Genomic DNA, 17678 nt, shown 5'->3' with positions numbered 1-17678 from the left:
TATGCGGCAGAGGTCGAAGGAGAGGGTGGCAGCCAGACTAAAGGATGCAAACGAGACCGGGGGAGGACCATCCACAGCAGCACAGCCAACATCCCACGAGGAGCTTGTTGAGCCCACTCTCCTGCCTGAGAGCGTCGGTGGTGTGGCTGACATTGACAGCTCCGACCCTGCATCCAGCAGCCAAGGTAAGATGCATGTAAAATCAATCTGCACTGATCCCCATCCCATGCACACTTCCCCAAATGCGCGAAATATACACAAAAAATGTCATTCCAGCCAAGTCTTACAGCACACCCAGCAATGCATCATGGAACTTGTAGTAATATGTCTGACAGTGTGTCCATGAGACATAGGAAATCTAATGCAACATGTGGGTTGGGGATAAGTGAATGATACAGTGTCAGAAGTTAGCCGACACAAACTGTAGAAACTTTATTGAGTGCAAATTGCAGACAAAGACACAAACTCATGTAGTCCCATTTACATCCACAGCACAATCCAGGGCACGTGATGACAGTGCAGAGAGAGAGGAGCCTGAACATCCTGAGGAGCATCATAACGATGGGGACTCCAGTGATGATACGGAGCACACACCAATCCTGCGCAAGAAGCGCACACATGTGCCCCCACTGCCTCCATTTGAGGATGACATACAGGCCACAGGGGAGGACAGTGACAGAAGAGAGGGGAGTCAGGGTGTGTCACACATGCCGAGTCAGGACACACCAAGGGCGAGCATTCCAGCACTGGAGAGACGCAGGTCAAGGCCCAGGAGCAGCACTGCGACTGAAGCGGAGGACACCATATTTTCTGGGCTGGAACACAGCATGCTGCAGGTACAGCGCCTGAAATGTAAATCATTGCGCTCAATAAATAGGCAGCTATGCAGTCTCAACAGAAATCAGCGAAACATGGGGGAGAGCATCATGGCCATGGCAGGTGCCATACGTGACCTCTGTGACACTCTGAGGCACAACCAAGACGCCAGTGACAGGCTGCCTGACGTGCCAATGCACGACTGCACACTTATACCAAGGCCGTGAACCGCCTCTGTACCACCACCAGCAATCTGACACGTAGAAGCATTACCATGCAGGTGGAAATGTCGCACTGCTGTCAGGACATAGCAAGAGGGCTAGCACAGGTCACCAGTGCAGTGGAGCAGATGCAGACGGCCAACTCAGGTGGCACTGCTCTCATGGCCTCTGGCGAGAGTGAGGAAACCTCCAGTAGGAGCAGCATCACTCCTACATTGCCTGGAGCAAGACGGCGCAGTTCCAGACAGGGTGCAGGACCCAGGAACACCACGGAGGGCACTCAGCCTGGACGCCAAACACCACCAATGCATCACCGAAGGAGGTGAACTGTCCAGTGACAATTTATCATAAATGGGTGATGTAACCCAACAGATTGCACAGTTACTTGTGCCGTACCTGCACTGTGTGCATAACATGTGCTGGGTACAGCAACACTTAATGATTGTGAAGTGTGAATAAACACAGCACACATTAGAATCATTTTTTGTCTCATGTCATCATTACTCACCTAGAAGTAGTTTTGTGTGATCTCAGTCCGTCTCTGGCGTCCAGCAGCTGCCCCGACTCCTGATGCTGGTCTGCCAGGGGGAGCAGGGCAATCGTCATCCAATGTGTCTGTATCGGTCACATCAATTGTGGTGCCTTTCCTCATAGCCATGTTATGGAACATTGCACAGCTTGTCACGATTTTACAGCAGGTCTCGGGGCTGTATTGCAGTGCGCCTCCACTTTTATGCAGGCAACGGAACCGGCTCTTTAGGATTCCAAACGTACACTCAATGACGCAGTGTGTAGATCTGTGTGCCCTGTTGTATCTCCTTTCACTTGCATTGGCTGGATCCAGATACGGGGTCAGGATGAAGTCCCGCACTGCATAGGCACTGTCACCTGCAGGGATAGACACAATAGGTAAGTCACTGTCCCCACCCTCCAGTGATGTAATGGATGTATGGATGTGTGCCATGTTTTTACCTAGCAGGTATCCCTCCCCAAACTCTCCAGCACTCAGACGTCTGTGTATTCCACTGTGTCTAAAGATGTAAGAGTCATGTGTACTGCCAGGGTATTTGGGTACAATGTCATTGATGATATACTTTGCGTTGCACACAATCTGTATATTGAGGGAATGGTAGCATTTACGGTTTCTGTAGACATATTCAGTTGCTGATGGGTGTGTGATGTCCACATGGGTCCCATCGATGCAGCCAATGACGTGGGGGAAACGTGCAATCTGGTAGAAGTCAAGTTTTGTTTGATGTAATGCCTGTTGGGTGGTGGGGAAGTATATGTGATGTGATAGCCTCTGTACCATTGCATCTAGAAAGGCATGGAAAAAGCGCGAAAGTGCACTCTGTGACACCCCACCATCCTCCGCTTTAACCCCTTGAAAACTCCCTGACGCCAGGAGGTGCAGGGAGCACAGGACCTGCACATGTGTGGGAATTGTTTGTGTCCTGCGTGTAGGGTGTTCCAAATAGGGTTTCAGCTCCTCAATCAGGTCCAATATGGTCTGTGGGTGCAGCCTGTACTTGTCATGGATGTCCTCTTCAGTGTGCTGGAACAGAGTGATGCGCAGCCTGAATATACGTCCCTGTCTCATTCTCCTCTGTGCAAGAGCCCGAATACGCAGCCTCCTGGCTATCACAAACAGTGCTGCCATTGTGGAAGGTTGTGTTGCATTGTGGGGTGGTTTAAGTACCTTGCACCTGTTTACCACCTGCATGCACTTGGTGTTAATTGCGATTTCTTAATTTGCGAATTTCGTGATTTCGCAGTTAGCGAGTTTTTCTTACATTTGCTTGCGATTTCTTATTTTGCGATATCCTTTTTGCGATTTTCGCTAATTGAGAATATCGCAATTTAAGAAATCGCAAACTTTATCGCAATTTTAGAGTTGACCAGCCTAAGAAATCGCAAATTTAGCGATTTCTTATTTTGCACTAGGAATGTGTGTCATACATATGAAATAGCGAAATTTTAGAAGCAAACGCTTTTTTTGGCGATTCGCAGCGTTTGCGACAAAAATTTTGTTTCATACATATGCCCCTTGGTCTCTGAAACGATTGAGAGTATTCTGTATGAGATTGTGAGATTTTCTCGTTGCTCCAAAACAACATGTAACATTATATATACCAAACACAGGGGCTGATTTTCCATGTTCTGTGTATGCCACACAGAACAAGTTCCAAAATTCAGTGACCCATGACTGTGCAGCTGGAATTCATAGCTGAGGCTACCAAAAGTCTGAAGCCAACCTAGAACTGATGTGTGGCGCTTATGGGTAGTCACTGCAGAGATTGAAGTGTGACCAGCATGTCCAAGGGTCGTTTTGCAGAAACTGTCTAAGCATTGTTATGCTTTCTGTTTTAAAAGAAACATTATTGTACTTACACCAGTGCCCATGTTTCCTTAACAAGCTATTCCCAGATGTAAATGACATCATCAAAAGGCACCAAAAAGAAGGTATTTTTACAGCTGAGTCTGTGTCAAGCAGGTAAGATGTAATTTGCACTTGATTTTGTCTCTGTATTTTATTGAATATGAGTTGACAATGGTTTCTGCTTGTAGGTTCTTTATTGCATCAGAACCCAGATTGGGCTGATCACCTCACAGTTCGATTGCCCAGGAGTAGCAATCAGCAATAGGGCCCTTCTGTTTTTGTAACCACATATGGTCTATCGCGTAGAGAAGGGGACATTCTGCATATACTCTGCCTTCCCTCCAGTGCTGTCCCAGTATTTTCATCTGAATCAAGAGACGATGCTACCCATTTTATTTCAGATTTTACTGCAGTAAGAAGATGGGCACTGTCTAAGATATGCCTTCAAGTGCACCTTGGCTAAATCAAAGAAGTAAAGCACACCCCATCTTTTCCTGACATTTGATGCTAAAGAGCACTTAGAAAAAACTCATGCTGTGCCAGATAACATCTTGCTCTTATAAAAAGCAACACCACCTTTACAGAAGGACCTAAAGTTAGTTTCACCAGGTTGAATTCACAGCATCAGTGACTCCCTAGAGTGACATTATCTGACCTCATATCTTGAGGCAGTGGTACCACATACTTTCTGCGGGCAGTAATGTCCTGCAAGAATGATGCAAAACTAAGCCCAGATGTAATTAGCAATACACATATATGAATCAGGGCCTTGGTGTGCACGGTGAACTCTTTCAAAGGGTTTTTTACTTTTTAAATCTATTCTCATATATTGGGAAAAGAAGAGCGCCAACCTTTCGTATTCGGAGAAGAAGTCACTCAGCTGCTAAATAGTTGAAACCACCTGGCCTGGTGAATGCAAATTCATGATCCATAGAAGGACACATGCTCTGCATAAATGTTCATATTTGCGGAATATTAGGAGGTGTTTACCTACAGTAATCCCACCTGGAGGTGGTAGCCTTGTTCCACGTTAGTAGATGAACGAATAACATTTAGAGTCTCATAACTATGTATTTTGTTATTTCCCTTTGCCACGTATGACGTTATAGTTATCAAACGGTCTGATAATGAAATGCAAATCATTTTATTATCATTATTATATCTAGTTGTTTCAGTGGTGCTACCTAGAAAGAGATGGTGTGCTTCAAATTTAGTAAGAAAAATGTGATCATCCCTTGAAAATGTTATTGTAAGTATGTCAACTGAATGATGGGTCCATGGTGACATTCTCACTGTGCTATACCAATATAGAAAAATCTGTGACTTTATTTTTCTTCTTAAAGTGTTTTTGATTGGACTGTGCACAAGTAAATATGTGGTGATCGGTTGCCTTGATTTGAACCAAAAGAACAAGGTAAGTTAATGGGCTAGACCGCCAAATACCCGGGCATCTAACTTAATGAATTGAGCAAACGCTTAATGGACTTGGAGAAATGGGCAAAATACATTTTGCCATTAAGAAGTAAAGGCCCTGGTTCTCATTAAAACACATTAATTGTAACATCTAAAGCTAAACGGCCCATTGAAATGCAGTGATGAGTAAATAAATAACAAGGCACATGTAACCTCTAAAGTTGAACTACCCTTTTAAATACAGTGATCAATGACAAGGCACACGTTGAATGATTTCACCACACCACTTGTTGATGAAAACTCTGAGCTCATTTTTATGAACTGATGCCGTGTTTGTTGGTCCTAATTTGACATTTGTGTGCGGGTAAAATATTACTTATGAGAGATGCTGGATTTGGAGACCTCGAAGCCGAAGTTCTCCATTTACAATCGGAATTGGGGCAGTGTGGGCAAACACACAAAACGTGATGGGAGCAATGCTTGGTCTAAGGTCCAAGTGGGTTCAACCCCCTGAGAATATTTTGGATATTTTAAAAGGGGCAAATCTTGTATCTTAGAGCATAATTGTCGCATACATTTGCTCAAAGCTAGAGGCTCTAAAGGGGAGTTATTATATATTGAAGTACCAAGTCAATAAAGCTAAGCGCTCCCCAGACTTTGACCCTGATTTTTCCAAATATGCAGCACGGGCTCTTGTATGATATTAATTATCTCCACTGTGCCAGGGCTACCATTTTGTCTCTCATATGCCATGGGTGCCCCATATAACATACAAACTACCAGTGTCAGAATTTCGCCATTGACTGCAACGATACACTAAGGGTGACCTATGTCTTTACCACTAATACGTCACGGCCAGTATGTTGCCATAGATACCAGTCCTCCTCCTCTGCACCTCATATGCCTTGGTTGTCATCCCTAGTGCCGAGAATTAACTGTAGTATTCCAGTGCCAGCATTTCGCCATAGATAGCCCTTATGCCACGAATTATGTCCAGTATGCCAGCACCAGTATTTTGCCATGGGTGTCCCTTATTCCAAGAACTATGTCCAATATGCCAGCGCCGGCATTATGTCACAGATGTTCCATTTGACAAGACTTACCTCTGGTATGCCAACCCCAGCATTTTGCCTTGATACCTCTTATACTACAAATTACCTCCAATATACCAGTATTTTGGCATGGGTGCCTATTATACCAAGTATTAACTCCAGTATGCCGCCTGCATTTAGCCACGGATTCCCCCTAAAATAAGAATTACTCCCTGAATACCAGCCTCAGCATTATTACATGGGGGTCCCATATACCAAGAATTACAATATATGCGCCAGTGCCATCATTTTCCCTGCGTGCCAATGAGGTCAAAAATTGCCTCCAGTATGTAAACTTTTTGCCAAGGCTGCCTTCACAATTCAAGAATTGCTTTCAGTGTGCCAAGGCTAGAGCAGACTCACAAGCATAACACACACAAACGCTCACTTACATTGTGTTGGAAACCGGGCAACCGGGTTAGCAGTCACCAGGTTCCCAGCACAATGGTAGCTTGGCTCGCGCAGTTGGGGGTCAGGCACCGTGTTAAGCGTACGTCACACCCTCACAATAACCATGCGTTCATCCGTTCCAAAAACGACACTACACCGTAAAAATAATGGAAGTCAAGTTGAAAATATATATGTCTTTATCTTATTTTCTCTTAGTTGCAGGTTTCATAACATAAATACAATACAATGGGATTTTCCTTTAAAAGAGCAGGTCAAATAAACAATGCTACTTTGGAATTTCAATAAATAGGTTCAGGTCATCATTACGCAAAGAATAAATAGATGTGCAATAAATACAGATGGCAAATAAATACAGTCAGACAATAAATACAATGCAAGAATAAATTAAAGCACCTTCAATAAATAAGGTAAACAATCAATGACAATTACAGGTCAGATCATTTTCATGAGGTCACTTGGTCTTACTTTGCCCATACACAACTTATGGTCATTTGGATGGCATGGGGGTGTCCCACCTAGATTGGTCAAGGCTGGGGCCTAAGCTGAGGCAGAACAAGAGTAATCTAAAGATTTGGCCCTCCAAACTACACAACCCTTTATGGAGGTCACTGTACCAGTCTCAGTTCACCCCTGGCACTCCCAGGCTGGTTCTAACACCCCTTTTAACCCCTAGGATGGTCTTTGGGGGCTCCATGGGGCCTCAGACGCCCCCTCTACCACTTACTGTCCTTTTCACGATGATCGGCTCCGCTCGGCGCCGTGTCGACGCCGTGAGGCGGCTCCGGATCGATGTCGTTGGGCGGCCTCGACTCGATGTCGCTGGGCGGTCTTGACTCGATGTCGCTGGACGGTCTCGACTCGATGTCGCTGGGCGGTCTCGACTCGATGTCGCTGGGCGGTCTCGACTCGATGTCGCTGGGCGGTCTCGACTCGATGTCGCTGGGCGGTCTCGACTCGATGTCGCTGGGCGGTCTCGACTCGATGTCGCTGGGCGGACTCGACTCGATGACGCTGGGCGGCCTCGGCTCGATGTCACTGGGCGGTCTCGACTCGATGTCGCCTTCCGGCGTCGCAGGGACTTGGTCTCCCCGCTTCTGGGTGTCTCCGGAGTGCGATCTCCACTCCCGACCTCCGGCGCGCTTCACCTCCGTTTCCGGCGACTCCGGTGGGCGGACTTCACTCCCCCGTCGACGCCTCACCTCGACCTCAGGTGACTCCCGACTCGACCTCCGGCGCCTCTCCACGACCTCCGTCGGCGCCCTCACTCGACCTCGGGTGACTCCTTACTCGACCTCCGGTGCCTCTCCACAACCTCCGTCGGCGCCCTCACTCGACCTCTGGCGGCTCCGGGTACGACGTCTGCTTTCTGTCAGCGCCGCTTCTCTACCTCAGGCCCCAGGTCTCCAGGATTCTCGACGTCAGGACTCCAGGAGGACACTGCTGAACAGGTCAGGAGCTTGCTGTTCTTCTTCTTTAAGGCCTGTTCCAAATATCCAGACCCTTAAGATGGTTCTTCTGGTCTTGGTCCCACACAGGGCTTTAGGCTGGGCTTGGTCAGTAGAGACTAGCATCAAGGGTGGGTTTCTGGACCCCACTCCAAGCACTGGTTTCCACCTCTGCTGCCTTACTCCGACCTCCTTCTATCTCTGTCCTCTCTCTTCTCCAGTCAGATGCCAACTGCCACTCTGAGATGGCCTCCCAACATTCTAAACTGCCTCCCACTGTCACAGGATTCTAGAATGTTCCAGGAGGTTCTGGAAACCTCCAGTGAGTTCTGGTGATGTCACAGGTGACAATGGGTGGCCACCATTTTGTGTCTCAGGCCCTCAGACAGGAGTTCCAGGGGTAGGGAAAATGGCTCCCCGACCCTGCATCAACACTAAAAAGTCTGGTGGTTCCCAAAAAGGAAAAATTATAACAGGGTTTGAGGCAAAAGTGGGACAAAATAAATAATGATGAGGAGGGACCACCCAAAGGGCTGACAGGTCTAACACGCGTCCCCCCCCAGCTGAAAGTGGGGAGAGCTACCCAACCCCTTGGGAGTTCTCATCACTAAGGCGGAAATACCTTGAGAGACCGTCTGCATTGGCGTGGTCCACTCCAGGCCGATGTTCCACCTGAAAGTCCATTCCCTGTAGGGAGATAGACCACCTTAGCAACTTGGGATTCTCCCCCTTCATCTGCATCAGCCACCGAAGGGGTCTGTGGTCGGTCTGAACTAGGAAGTGCGAGCCAAACAGGTATGGCCGCAACTTCTTCAGAGCCCATACCACTGCAAAGGCTTCCCGCTCTATTGCACTCCACTTCTGTTCCCTGGGAAGTAGTCTCCGGGATAGGAAGACCACGGGTTGATCCAGACCTTCTTCATTGAGTTGCGATAACACTGCCCCAATGCCATGTTCCGATGCATCTGTCTGGACAATGAACTCCTTGGAAAAGTCTGGGGCCCTTAAGACCGGGGCCTCGCACATGGCTTGCTTCAGTTTCACAAAGGCCTGCTGACAAGCCTCCGTCCAGACTACCCGTCGAGGTTGCTTCTTGGACGTAAGCTCCGTGAGGGGGGCCACAATGGTACCATACCCCTTCACGAAGCGGCGGTAATATCCGGTGAGGCCCAGAAAAGCTCGGACCTCAGTCTGAGTCTTGGGGGGTTCCCAGGCCATGATAGCCTCGATTTTCGCCTGGAGGGGCTGCACCGCTCCCCTACCCACCAAGTGTCCAAGGTACACTACCGACCCCTGCCCGATCTGGCATTTACTGGCCTTGATCGTTAAACCAGCGTGTTTCAGGGCCTGGAGAACAGCTTGCAGGTGACGCAAGTGATCCTCCCAGCTGTTACTGAAGACGGCAATGTCGTCCAGATAAGCAGCAGAGAAACTCTCCATTCCAGTGAGGATCTGGTTCACCAGACGCTGAAACGTGGCAGGTGCGTTCTTGAGCCCAAAGGGCATCACGCAGAACTGGTAGTGGCCCTTGGGCGTGGAGAAGGCTGACCTTTCCTTAGCTCCATCAGTCAGAGAGATCTGCCAGTACCCGTAAGTAAGGTCAAAGGTACTCAGATATTGGGCAGCTCCCAGCCGGTCAATCAGTTCATCCGCCCTCGGAATCGGATGAGCATCAGTCTTGGTTACTGAGTTCAGTCCCCGGTAGTCCACACAGAACCTCAGTTCCGGTTGGGCCCCCGGTGGTGCAGCTTTTGGTACTAGTACCACCGGACTGGACCAGGGGCTGCTGGAAGGTTCAATCACTCCTAGCTCCAGCATCTTAGTGACTTCACTGTGAATGCTGGCCTTCACCTTGTCTGTCATCCGGTAGATCTTTGACTTCACAGGTGGGCTGTCTCCTGTGGCCACGTCATGGACGCACAGGTGAGTCCTACCCGGAACAAGGGAGAACAACGAAGAGTACTGCCCCAGGACCTGGCGGCAGTCCTCCTGCTGTTCAGGAGTTAGGGACGGGGAGAGAATCACTCCCTCCACCAACCCATCCTTCTCTTGAGACGCAAATAAGTCGGGGAGAGGCTCGCTTTCCACGTCCTCTGCTCCGTCAGTCACCATCAGCAATATGACTTCGGGCCTCTCATGGTGGGGTTTGAGGCGGTTGGCATGCAGCACCCGTAGGGGCTGGCGAGGGGTCTTCAGATCCACCAGGTAGGTAGCCTTACCCTTCTTCTCCAACACCTCAAAGGGTCCTGACCAGCGATCCTAGAGGGCGCTAAGCTCTCCTGGTTCGATCACCCACACCTTCTGGCCAGGCTCCAACTCCACCGGGTGAGCATTGTGGTCATACCACGCCTTCATCACTGCTTGGCTGGCTTCCAAGTTGTCAGAAGCTTGCTTCCACAACTTAGCCATTTGGCTCCGGAAGGCCAGCATGTAGCTCACCACGTCCTGGGGAAGCTTTCTGGGAGTTCTTTCCCATCCGTCCCTCACCAGGCCGAGAGGTCCACGCACAGGGTGCCCATACAAAAGCTCGAAGGGGCTGAAGCCCACTCCCTACTGTGGCACTTCCCTGTAAGAAAACAATAGACAGGGTAGGAGGACGTCCCATTTCCTCCGCAGGCTTTCAGGCAGACTTCTGATCATGCCTTTCAAGGTTTTATTGAACCTCTCCACCAGACCATTGGTCTGGGGGTGGTAAGGAGTGGTGAACCGGTAGGTCACTCCACACTCCTTCCACATGGCCCGCATGTATGCTGACATGAAGTTGGTCCCACTGTCGGACACAACTTCCTTGGGAAAACCCACTTGGGTAAAGATTCCCATCAGGGCCCTGGCCACAACAGGTGCAGTAATGGTCCTCAGAGGTATAGCCTCTGGGTACCGTGTGGCATGATCCACCAGAACCAGGATAAACCTGTGACCAGCTGTAGTAGGCGGATCTAACGGACCCACAATGTCAATGCCCACCCTTTCAAAGGGGGTGCTAACGACAGGAAGTGGTTCCAGGGGAGCTTTCAGCTTCACCCCTGTTTTCCCACTGGCTTGACAAGACCCACACGTCCGGCAGTAGGTGTCGGACGACACTTTCATTTGAGGCCAATAAAAGTGCGGGACAAGCCGGGCAAAGGTCTTGTCTTGCCCCAGGTGTCCTGCCAAGGGGATCTCATGAGCCAATTCCAGGAGGAAGGCTCGATAACGTTGAGGGACAACCAAGGCCCGTGACGATCCGTGCATGGGTGCCTTGGGTTCACTGTAGAGGAGGCCATCCTCCCAGTAAATATTGTAGTTTCCCTCAACGTTCCCTGCTGCCTGGGCTTCGGCCTGTCGCCTCAGTCCCTCAAGGGTAGGACACTCCCTCTGGCCCTTGCAGAATTCCTCCCTGGTCGGCCCTCCCTCCACGTGCCACTCGGCCGGGATGGGTAGGTTCTCCAGTTCGGTAACATCCCCCTCCGCGGACTCGTGGTCCACCACCTCCGGTGGCCTATCCGTCACACGGGGCGCGGATGCCGAGGCAGGCTCCTCCTGCCCTCGGTTCTTCCCTTGGTTGGCAGCCGGCGGTGCCTTTGTTCCAGGCTCCCGCCTAAACGAACTCCCCCTCCGGGTAGTCGCAGACCCTGTGCTGACACAGGCCCAGTCAGGTGTACCCAGCATCTCAGCATGAGTCCGGTATTCCACCTCCTTCCAAGCATTATGCTCCATGTCATTCCCCAGCAGACAATCGACTGGCACGGCAGGGCTTACGGCAACTCGAAGCAACCCTGCAACCCCTTCCCATTCAAATGGAACCTCGGCCACCGGATAGTGGCCCATTCTGCCGTCAGCCATCGCGGCAGGGTGGAGTACATGGGGAATCACCTGCTCTGGAGACACCAGTTGGCTACGTACCATAGTCATACTGGCTCCTGTGTCTCTCAGAGCCTCCCCTCTTTGGCCGTTGATGGTGACCCACTGCCCATACTTTGTGGTATTTGCGGGCACCTGGATCTTAGGAACCATCTCCCGTTCTCCCAGGGCCACTAAGGTGACACCCACCCACTCCCTTCCCTTATCCAAAGGCATCTCCTCCCCGAGCACTACACTAGCTACTCCGGGGGCCTTTCCTCCGATGGGAGGGGGTGGTCTTTTCGGGCACTTCACATCTCCCTTATAGTGTCCGACACCACCGCACTCGAAGCAATGGAAAACCCTTGGCTGCTGACTCTGGCCAGGATTAGGGTTTCTGGGTGGGTTAGCCCTAGGGGTGAATCCCGTTCCCTTCCCTTGGAAACTATTTTGGGGGCCTTTAGAGAACTCCGTTTTCTTTTCCCCTCCCTCTTTCTTCTGGGGGGCGCCCTGTCCGGTCTTTTGAGAGTCCCCTCCAGTCCCCCTTGTGGACACCCGGGTACTAGCCCAAATGTCCGCCTCCTCAGCAAGCTTCCGGGGATTGGTCAGCTTGCTATCCACCAGGTGTTGACGCAGTTCAGGGAAACATTTTTCGAGCAGGTGTTCCTTCAACATCAAATCAAACAACCCCTCGTAGTCCCTCACCTCGCTGCCCTGTATCCAACCCTCTAATGCCTTCTTTGCATAGTCCAGGAAATCCACCCAATTCTGTGTGCCCAGTTTGTGGCTACCCCGGAACTTCTGTCTATACTTCTCGGGTGTTAGTCCAAACTTCCTCACGAGCGCCACTTTCATGGTGGGGTAGTGGGTCTGTTCATCCTGCTCCAGGGCCAATAATGTATCCCTGCCAGCTGGAGGCATGTATCTATACAATCCCCCTCCCCAATATTTCTCTGGAACCCCATGGACTCTTAAAGAGACCTCATAGGCCGCTAGCCACTTGGCGATATCATCTCCCGCACTATAGCTGGCTACTATGTCTTTTGGCAAATAGGGTTTGGGTTCCCTGGTGATTTCTCTTTCTTCGCTGCCACCATTAGGAACAGTGTGTGCCCCGACCCGTAGGATCTGGAGATCTATCTCCCTGAGCCTCAACTCGTGAGCCATCCTCCGTTCCTCCTTTTCTTTCTCCAGCTTCGCCAACTCCCATGTGAGCTGTCTTTTCTCCCTCCGGTCAGTGAATTCTGCTTCTAATAAGCCGTTACTAGAGACACTGCTGCCCTTCCTTGAAAGTGTTCTGGGCCCCGCTACTAGGTTCCCCACCTCAGGTTGGTACAAACCAGCCCCCTCGCTGTCAGGCTCTCCATCCCTATCCTCCTTCTCAACCTTACTTTCTCGTCGTGCCTCCCCCCAAGCCCTTAAGCTGGTCTGGAGTTCACCCTTCTTTGCACCTTGGGGACAAAACACCCTCTCTCGCTGACAAAACTCTCTGAGTTGGGCCACAGTGTAAGTTTCCACATCCTCCAACACAAACTCCATTTTGCCCACTCAGGATAGAAGACAGTTGCTTACAGAAGCTATGCAGGGGGGTACCTTTTGTAATACCTCCTCCCACCACCAGAAGTCAATTTGGAAAAAACAAAACTCAAAATCAGGAAGTCCGCTTGGAGAAAACTCCCGGTGTAGGCCTATGGACTACCCAAAGTTATTGTCGAGTAGACGCAAGCACAGCTCTATCCCACCACTGAACACCAATTTTATGTTGGAAACCGGGCAACCGGGTTAGCAGTCACCAGGTTCCCAGCACAATGGTAGCTTGGCTCGAGCGGTTGGGGGTCAGGCACCGTGTTAAGCGTACGTCACACCCTCACAATAACCATGCGTTCATCCGTTCCAAAAACGACACTACACCGTAAAAATAATGGAAGTCAAGTTGAAAATATATATGTCTTTATCTTATTTTCTCTTAGTTGCAGGTTTCATAACATAAATACAATACAATAGGATTTTCCTTTAAAAGAGCAGGTCAAATAAACAATGCTACTTTGGAATTTCAATAAATAGGTTCAGGTCATCATTACGCAAAGAATAAATAGATGTGCAATAAATACAGATGGCAAATAAATACAGTCAGACAATAAATACAATGCAAGAATAAATTAGTGGAAGACAATAAATAAAGCACCTTCAATAAATAAGGAAAACAATCAATGACAATTGCAGGTCAGATCATTTTCATGAGGTCACTTGGTCTTACTTTGCCCATACACAACTTATGGTCATTTGGATGGCATGGGGTTGTCCCACCTAGATTGGTCAAGGCTGGGGCCTAAGCTGAGGCAGAACAAGAGTAATCTAAAGATTTGGCCCTCCAAACTACACAACCCTTTATGGAGGTCACTGTACCAGTCTCAGTTCACCCCTGGCACTCCCAGGCTGGTTCTAACACCCCTTTTAACCCCTAGGATGGTCTTTTAGGGCTCCACGGGGCCTCAGACGCCCCCTCTACCACTTACTGTCCTTTTCACGATGATCGGCTCCGCTCGGCGCCGTGTCGACGCTGTGAGGCGGCTCCGGATCGATGTCGTTGGGCGGCCTCGACTGATGTCGCTGGGCGGTCTCGACTCGATGTCGCTGGACGGTCTCGACTCGATGTCGCTGGGCGGTCTCGACTCGATGTCGCTGGGCAGTCTCGACTCTATGTCGCTGGGCGGACTCGACTCGATGACGCTGGGCGGCCTCGGCTCGATGTCACTGGGCGGTCTCGACTCGATGTCGCCTTCCGGCGTCGCAGGGACTCGGTCTCCCCGCTTCTGGGTGTCTCCGGAGTGCGATCTCCACTCCCGACCTCCGGCGCGCTTCACCTCCGTTTCCGGCGACTCCGGTGGGCGGACTTCACTCCCCCGTCGACGCCTCACCTCGACCTCAGGTGACTCCCGACTCGACCTCCGGCGCCTCTCCACGACCTCCGTCGGCGCCCTCACTCGACCTCGGGTGACTCCTTACTCGACCTCTGGTGCCTCTCCACGACCTCCGTCGGCGCCCTCACTCGACCTCTGGCGGCTCCGGGTACGACGTCTGCTCTCTGTCAGCGCCGCTTCTCTACCTCAGGCCCCAGGTCTCCAGGCTTCTCGACGTCAGGACTCCAGGAGGACACTGCTGAACAGGTCAGGAGCTTGCTGTTCTTCTTCTTTAAGGCCTGTTCCAAATATCCAGACCCTTAAGATGGTTCTTCTGGTCTTGGTCCCACACAGGGCTTTAGGCTGGGCTTGGTCAGTAGAGACTAGCATCAAGGGTGGGTTTCTGGACCCCACTCCAAGCACTGGTTTCCACCTCTGCTGCCTTACTCCGACCTCCTTCTATCTCTGTCCTCTCTCTTCTCCAGTCAGATGCCAACTGCCACTCTGAGATGGCCTCCCAACATTCTAAACTGCCTCCCACTGTCACAGGATTCTAGAATGTTCCAGGAGGTTCTGGAAACCTCCAGTGAGTTCTGGTGATGTCACAGGTGACAATGGGTGGCCACCATTTTGTGTCTCAGGCCCTCAGACAGGAGTTCCAGGGGTAGGGAAAATGGCTCCCCGACCCTGCATCAACACTAAAAAGTCTGGTGGTTCCCAAAAAGGAAAAATTATAACAGGGTTTGAGGCAAAAGTGGGACAAAATAAATAATGATGAGGAGGGACCACCCAAAGGGCTGACAGGTCTAACACATTGATACTCACTTTTATTTTCACTCACATTCTCCCCATTACACTCTTTCGCTCTTCCTTGAACTCATTCTTACTCATACAATGTTACTGTCTAATTCATCCATTATTAATCTCACTTATTTTCACTCACTCAGTTCTTTATTCTCATTCACTCTCCCTGTCACTCTTTCTCACTAACACATACACACACACTTACTCCCACAAACACGTGCTTTACATGCACAGGCACGCACTTTTCAGAGTTTTGTTTATTTACTTACTTATACTGCGTGCACTGGACCAGAACAAAGCTTCGACTCGAGCACTGAAGCAGTAATCTAAAAGATAAGTGTATAGGCGTCAGGTGTCAGTTTCCTGCTTTTTCTCTTTTTTCCTCTTCCATCTCACTATGTAAGTCTCCAGATCCCATCCCACACAGTGACGATATGGGAGTGCGTGAGGTGAGAGCCTAATTATGGGATAGCCCTTGGTACTGCAGGGCTTAAGCGTAAAGCACTCAGGGCTACATATACCAGTGATGCTGCTGTGCTTCTCTAACGGGGAGGCCCTGAGGCATGGCAGACCCCCAGGTACTTCACCAGCCCTGGACAATCCCTCTGATGGCTGGTAAAGGCACCTAAATGTGCCTGCACCAACTATCATACAGAATTACTATTGCAGGCTTCAGCGACGGTCAAATTGTATTTATTAGACCAGTAGTAAATAACAGACTATTTTCACTACTGGTATAATAACCAGCATTTGCAATGCACAAGGTCTCGCATTTACTAGAGTTTGAGCTATTGGCATTTTAAATGACAATGCCTTTTATTTATGTGTTGTTTTTAAAACATATAAATAAAAGGCATTGTCATTTACAATGCTAATAGCTTAAACTCTTGTAAATGTGAGACCTATTACATTGCAAATGCGTTTGGTGCCCATACTATAAAAATAAAAAATAAAAACCTTAGGAGAGAACGTATCCTGCCTGCAACAGCAGCAACCTATTTGAGAAAATAGTGCTCGGAGGCTGTAATTAAAACCTACTGAGTAACAGCATATGTAACTGGGGTGTCGCCATGGGATGTTACAAAATGAGGCGGTACTAAGGTAGGGTGACCAGATTCTCAAAACAAAAAACGGGACAGGTCATAGACATAGAAGTAGGATTACAGTTTGCAGTAACCATCGACATAAAAGTAGGACTATTTGACAGCTGTCATAGACATAGAAAAGGGACTACAATGGCAGCTCCCTCCACAGACCGAGATGAAGCATTACAGACAACAAATCTTTTATTGGCACCCCTCTCCTTTACACAGCAGCATTAGTACTTTTTATTACATTTACACTTTTAAGGACTATAGCATATATTTGCCAAAAATCAATAAAACATCACAGGCTAGCAAACGCCAGATTTACTAGCTTTATCAATGCTCGTTTCTATAGCTGCGCGTCAGCACCACGTAAAGTACAACTCACCAATGTTGCTTAGTTGCTCATGACAGAAAAGCACGGGAGGTAAACTGCAGAATGCTAAATTGCCAAATGGCAGCCATGGATCAATGTGAAAAAAACACTTCTGTCCAGGTATTACTGCCTTAGGGTCTTAAGTGTGGCAAAGGCTGGCCGACCATACAGTCCTCCCACATTTACGTGGTCACTGCTGGGATGTCATGTTACCATACTGGGGTATGTATAGTGCACTCTAGCCATTGGTATCATCTCATAGTGTAATAGTGTGAAGACCTGAGCAAAAAGCTCGAGCAGCGCTGCTCGCCTCTCCCACAGGCATTAACCCTGCTCCTTTAAGTCCTTTCCAGCTAAACAGTTTGCCGTGATCTGAAAGGTCAGTCAAAAGGTCAAGTCATAGCTTTAATATGGAGAACACAGAGCATGCATCAATTGGTTATGAATAAAACATGCAATGAGCAATGCATTAATCCTTGCACGGTATGCATAAGGGCTACTGAAAAGTTTGTATGGCTATCAATACAAGCTAGAGGATGAAGAAATATTGTTTTATCCAAAGTAGAAACTTTGGCTGGCACGATGACGTAGGTGGCGCTGCGTGTAAAATGTCTCTCTTCAAAGGATTTCCCTTCTTGCTACAGCGCTCACCTCAGTGACAACACATGCCGTAAACAGTGCAAAGAGAGCATGCGTGCACATGCTCAACCGGAACGATGAAAAACAGGGACATTTCTGTGTTTAACCTGGACACTATTTGAAAACAGGGACATTTGAGTCACTTGGAGAAAAGTGTCGGGACACGGGGACACTTCTCCAAAAACGGGGACCGTCCTGGGAAAACGGGGACGTCTGGTCACCCTATACTAAGGAGGGTATACTAAGCTTATTGACCAATGAACAGTCACAGTTTACAG

The 17678-nt window shown here is 49.3% G+C and overlaps 1 protein-coding gene across 1 annotated transcript in view; it reads left to right on the top strand.

Annotated features, from left to right (window-relative positions):
• The window catches only part of CAMKMT (calmodulin-lysine N-methyltransferase), a 1482081-nt gene that overhangs the window by 1323698 nt on the left and 140705 nt on the right, over positions 1 to 17678 (top strand). Inside the window, exon 7 of the mRNA XM_085612777.1 lies at positions 3465 to 3531. Coding sequence (XP_085468903.1) covers positions 3465 to 3531 — 67 coding nt within the window. The remainder of the gene's footprint in view (positions 1 to 3464; positions 3532 to 17678) is intronic.

This window comes from Triturus cristatus, chromosome 6 (genome assembly GCF_964204655.1).
Source record: "Triturus cristatus chromosome 6, aTriCri1.1, whole genome shotgun sequence".
Taxonomy (NCBI): Eukaryota; Metazoa; Chordata; class Amphibia; order Caudata; family Salamandridae; genus Triturus; species Triturus cristatus.
The sequence above is the reverse complement of the archived record's forward strand: the minus strand, read 5'-3'. Positions and strand labels throughout refer to the sequence as shown.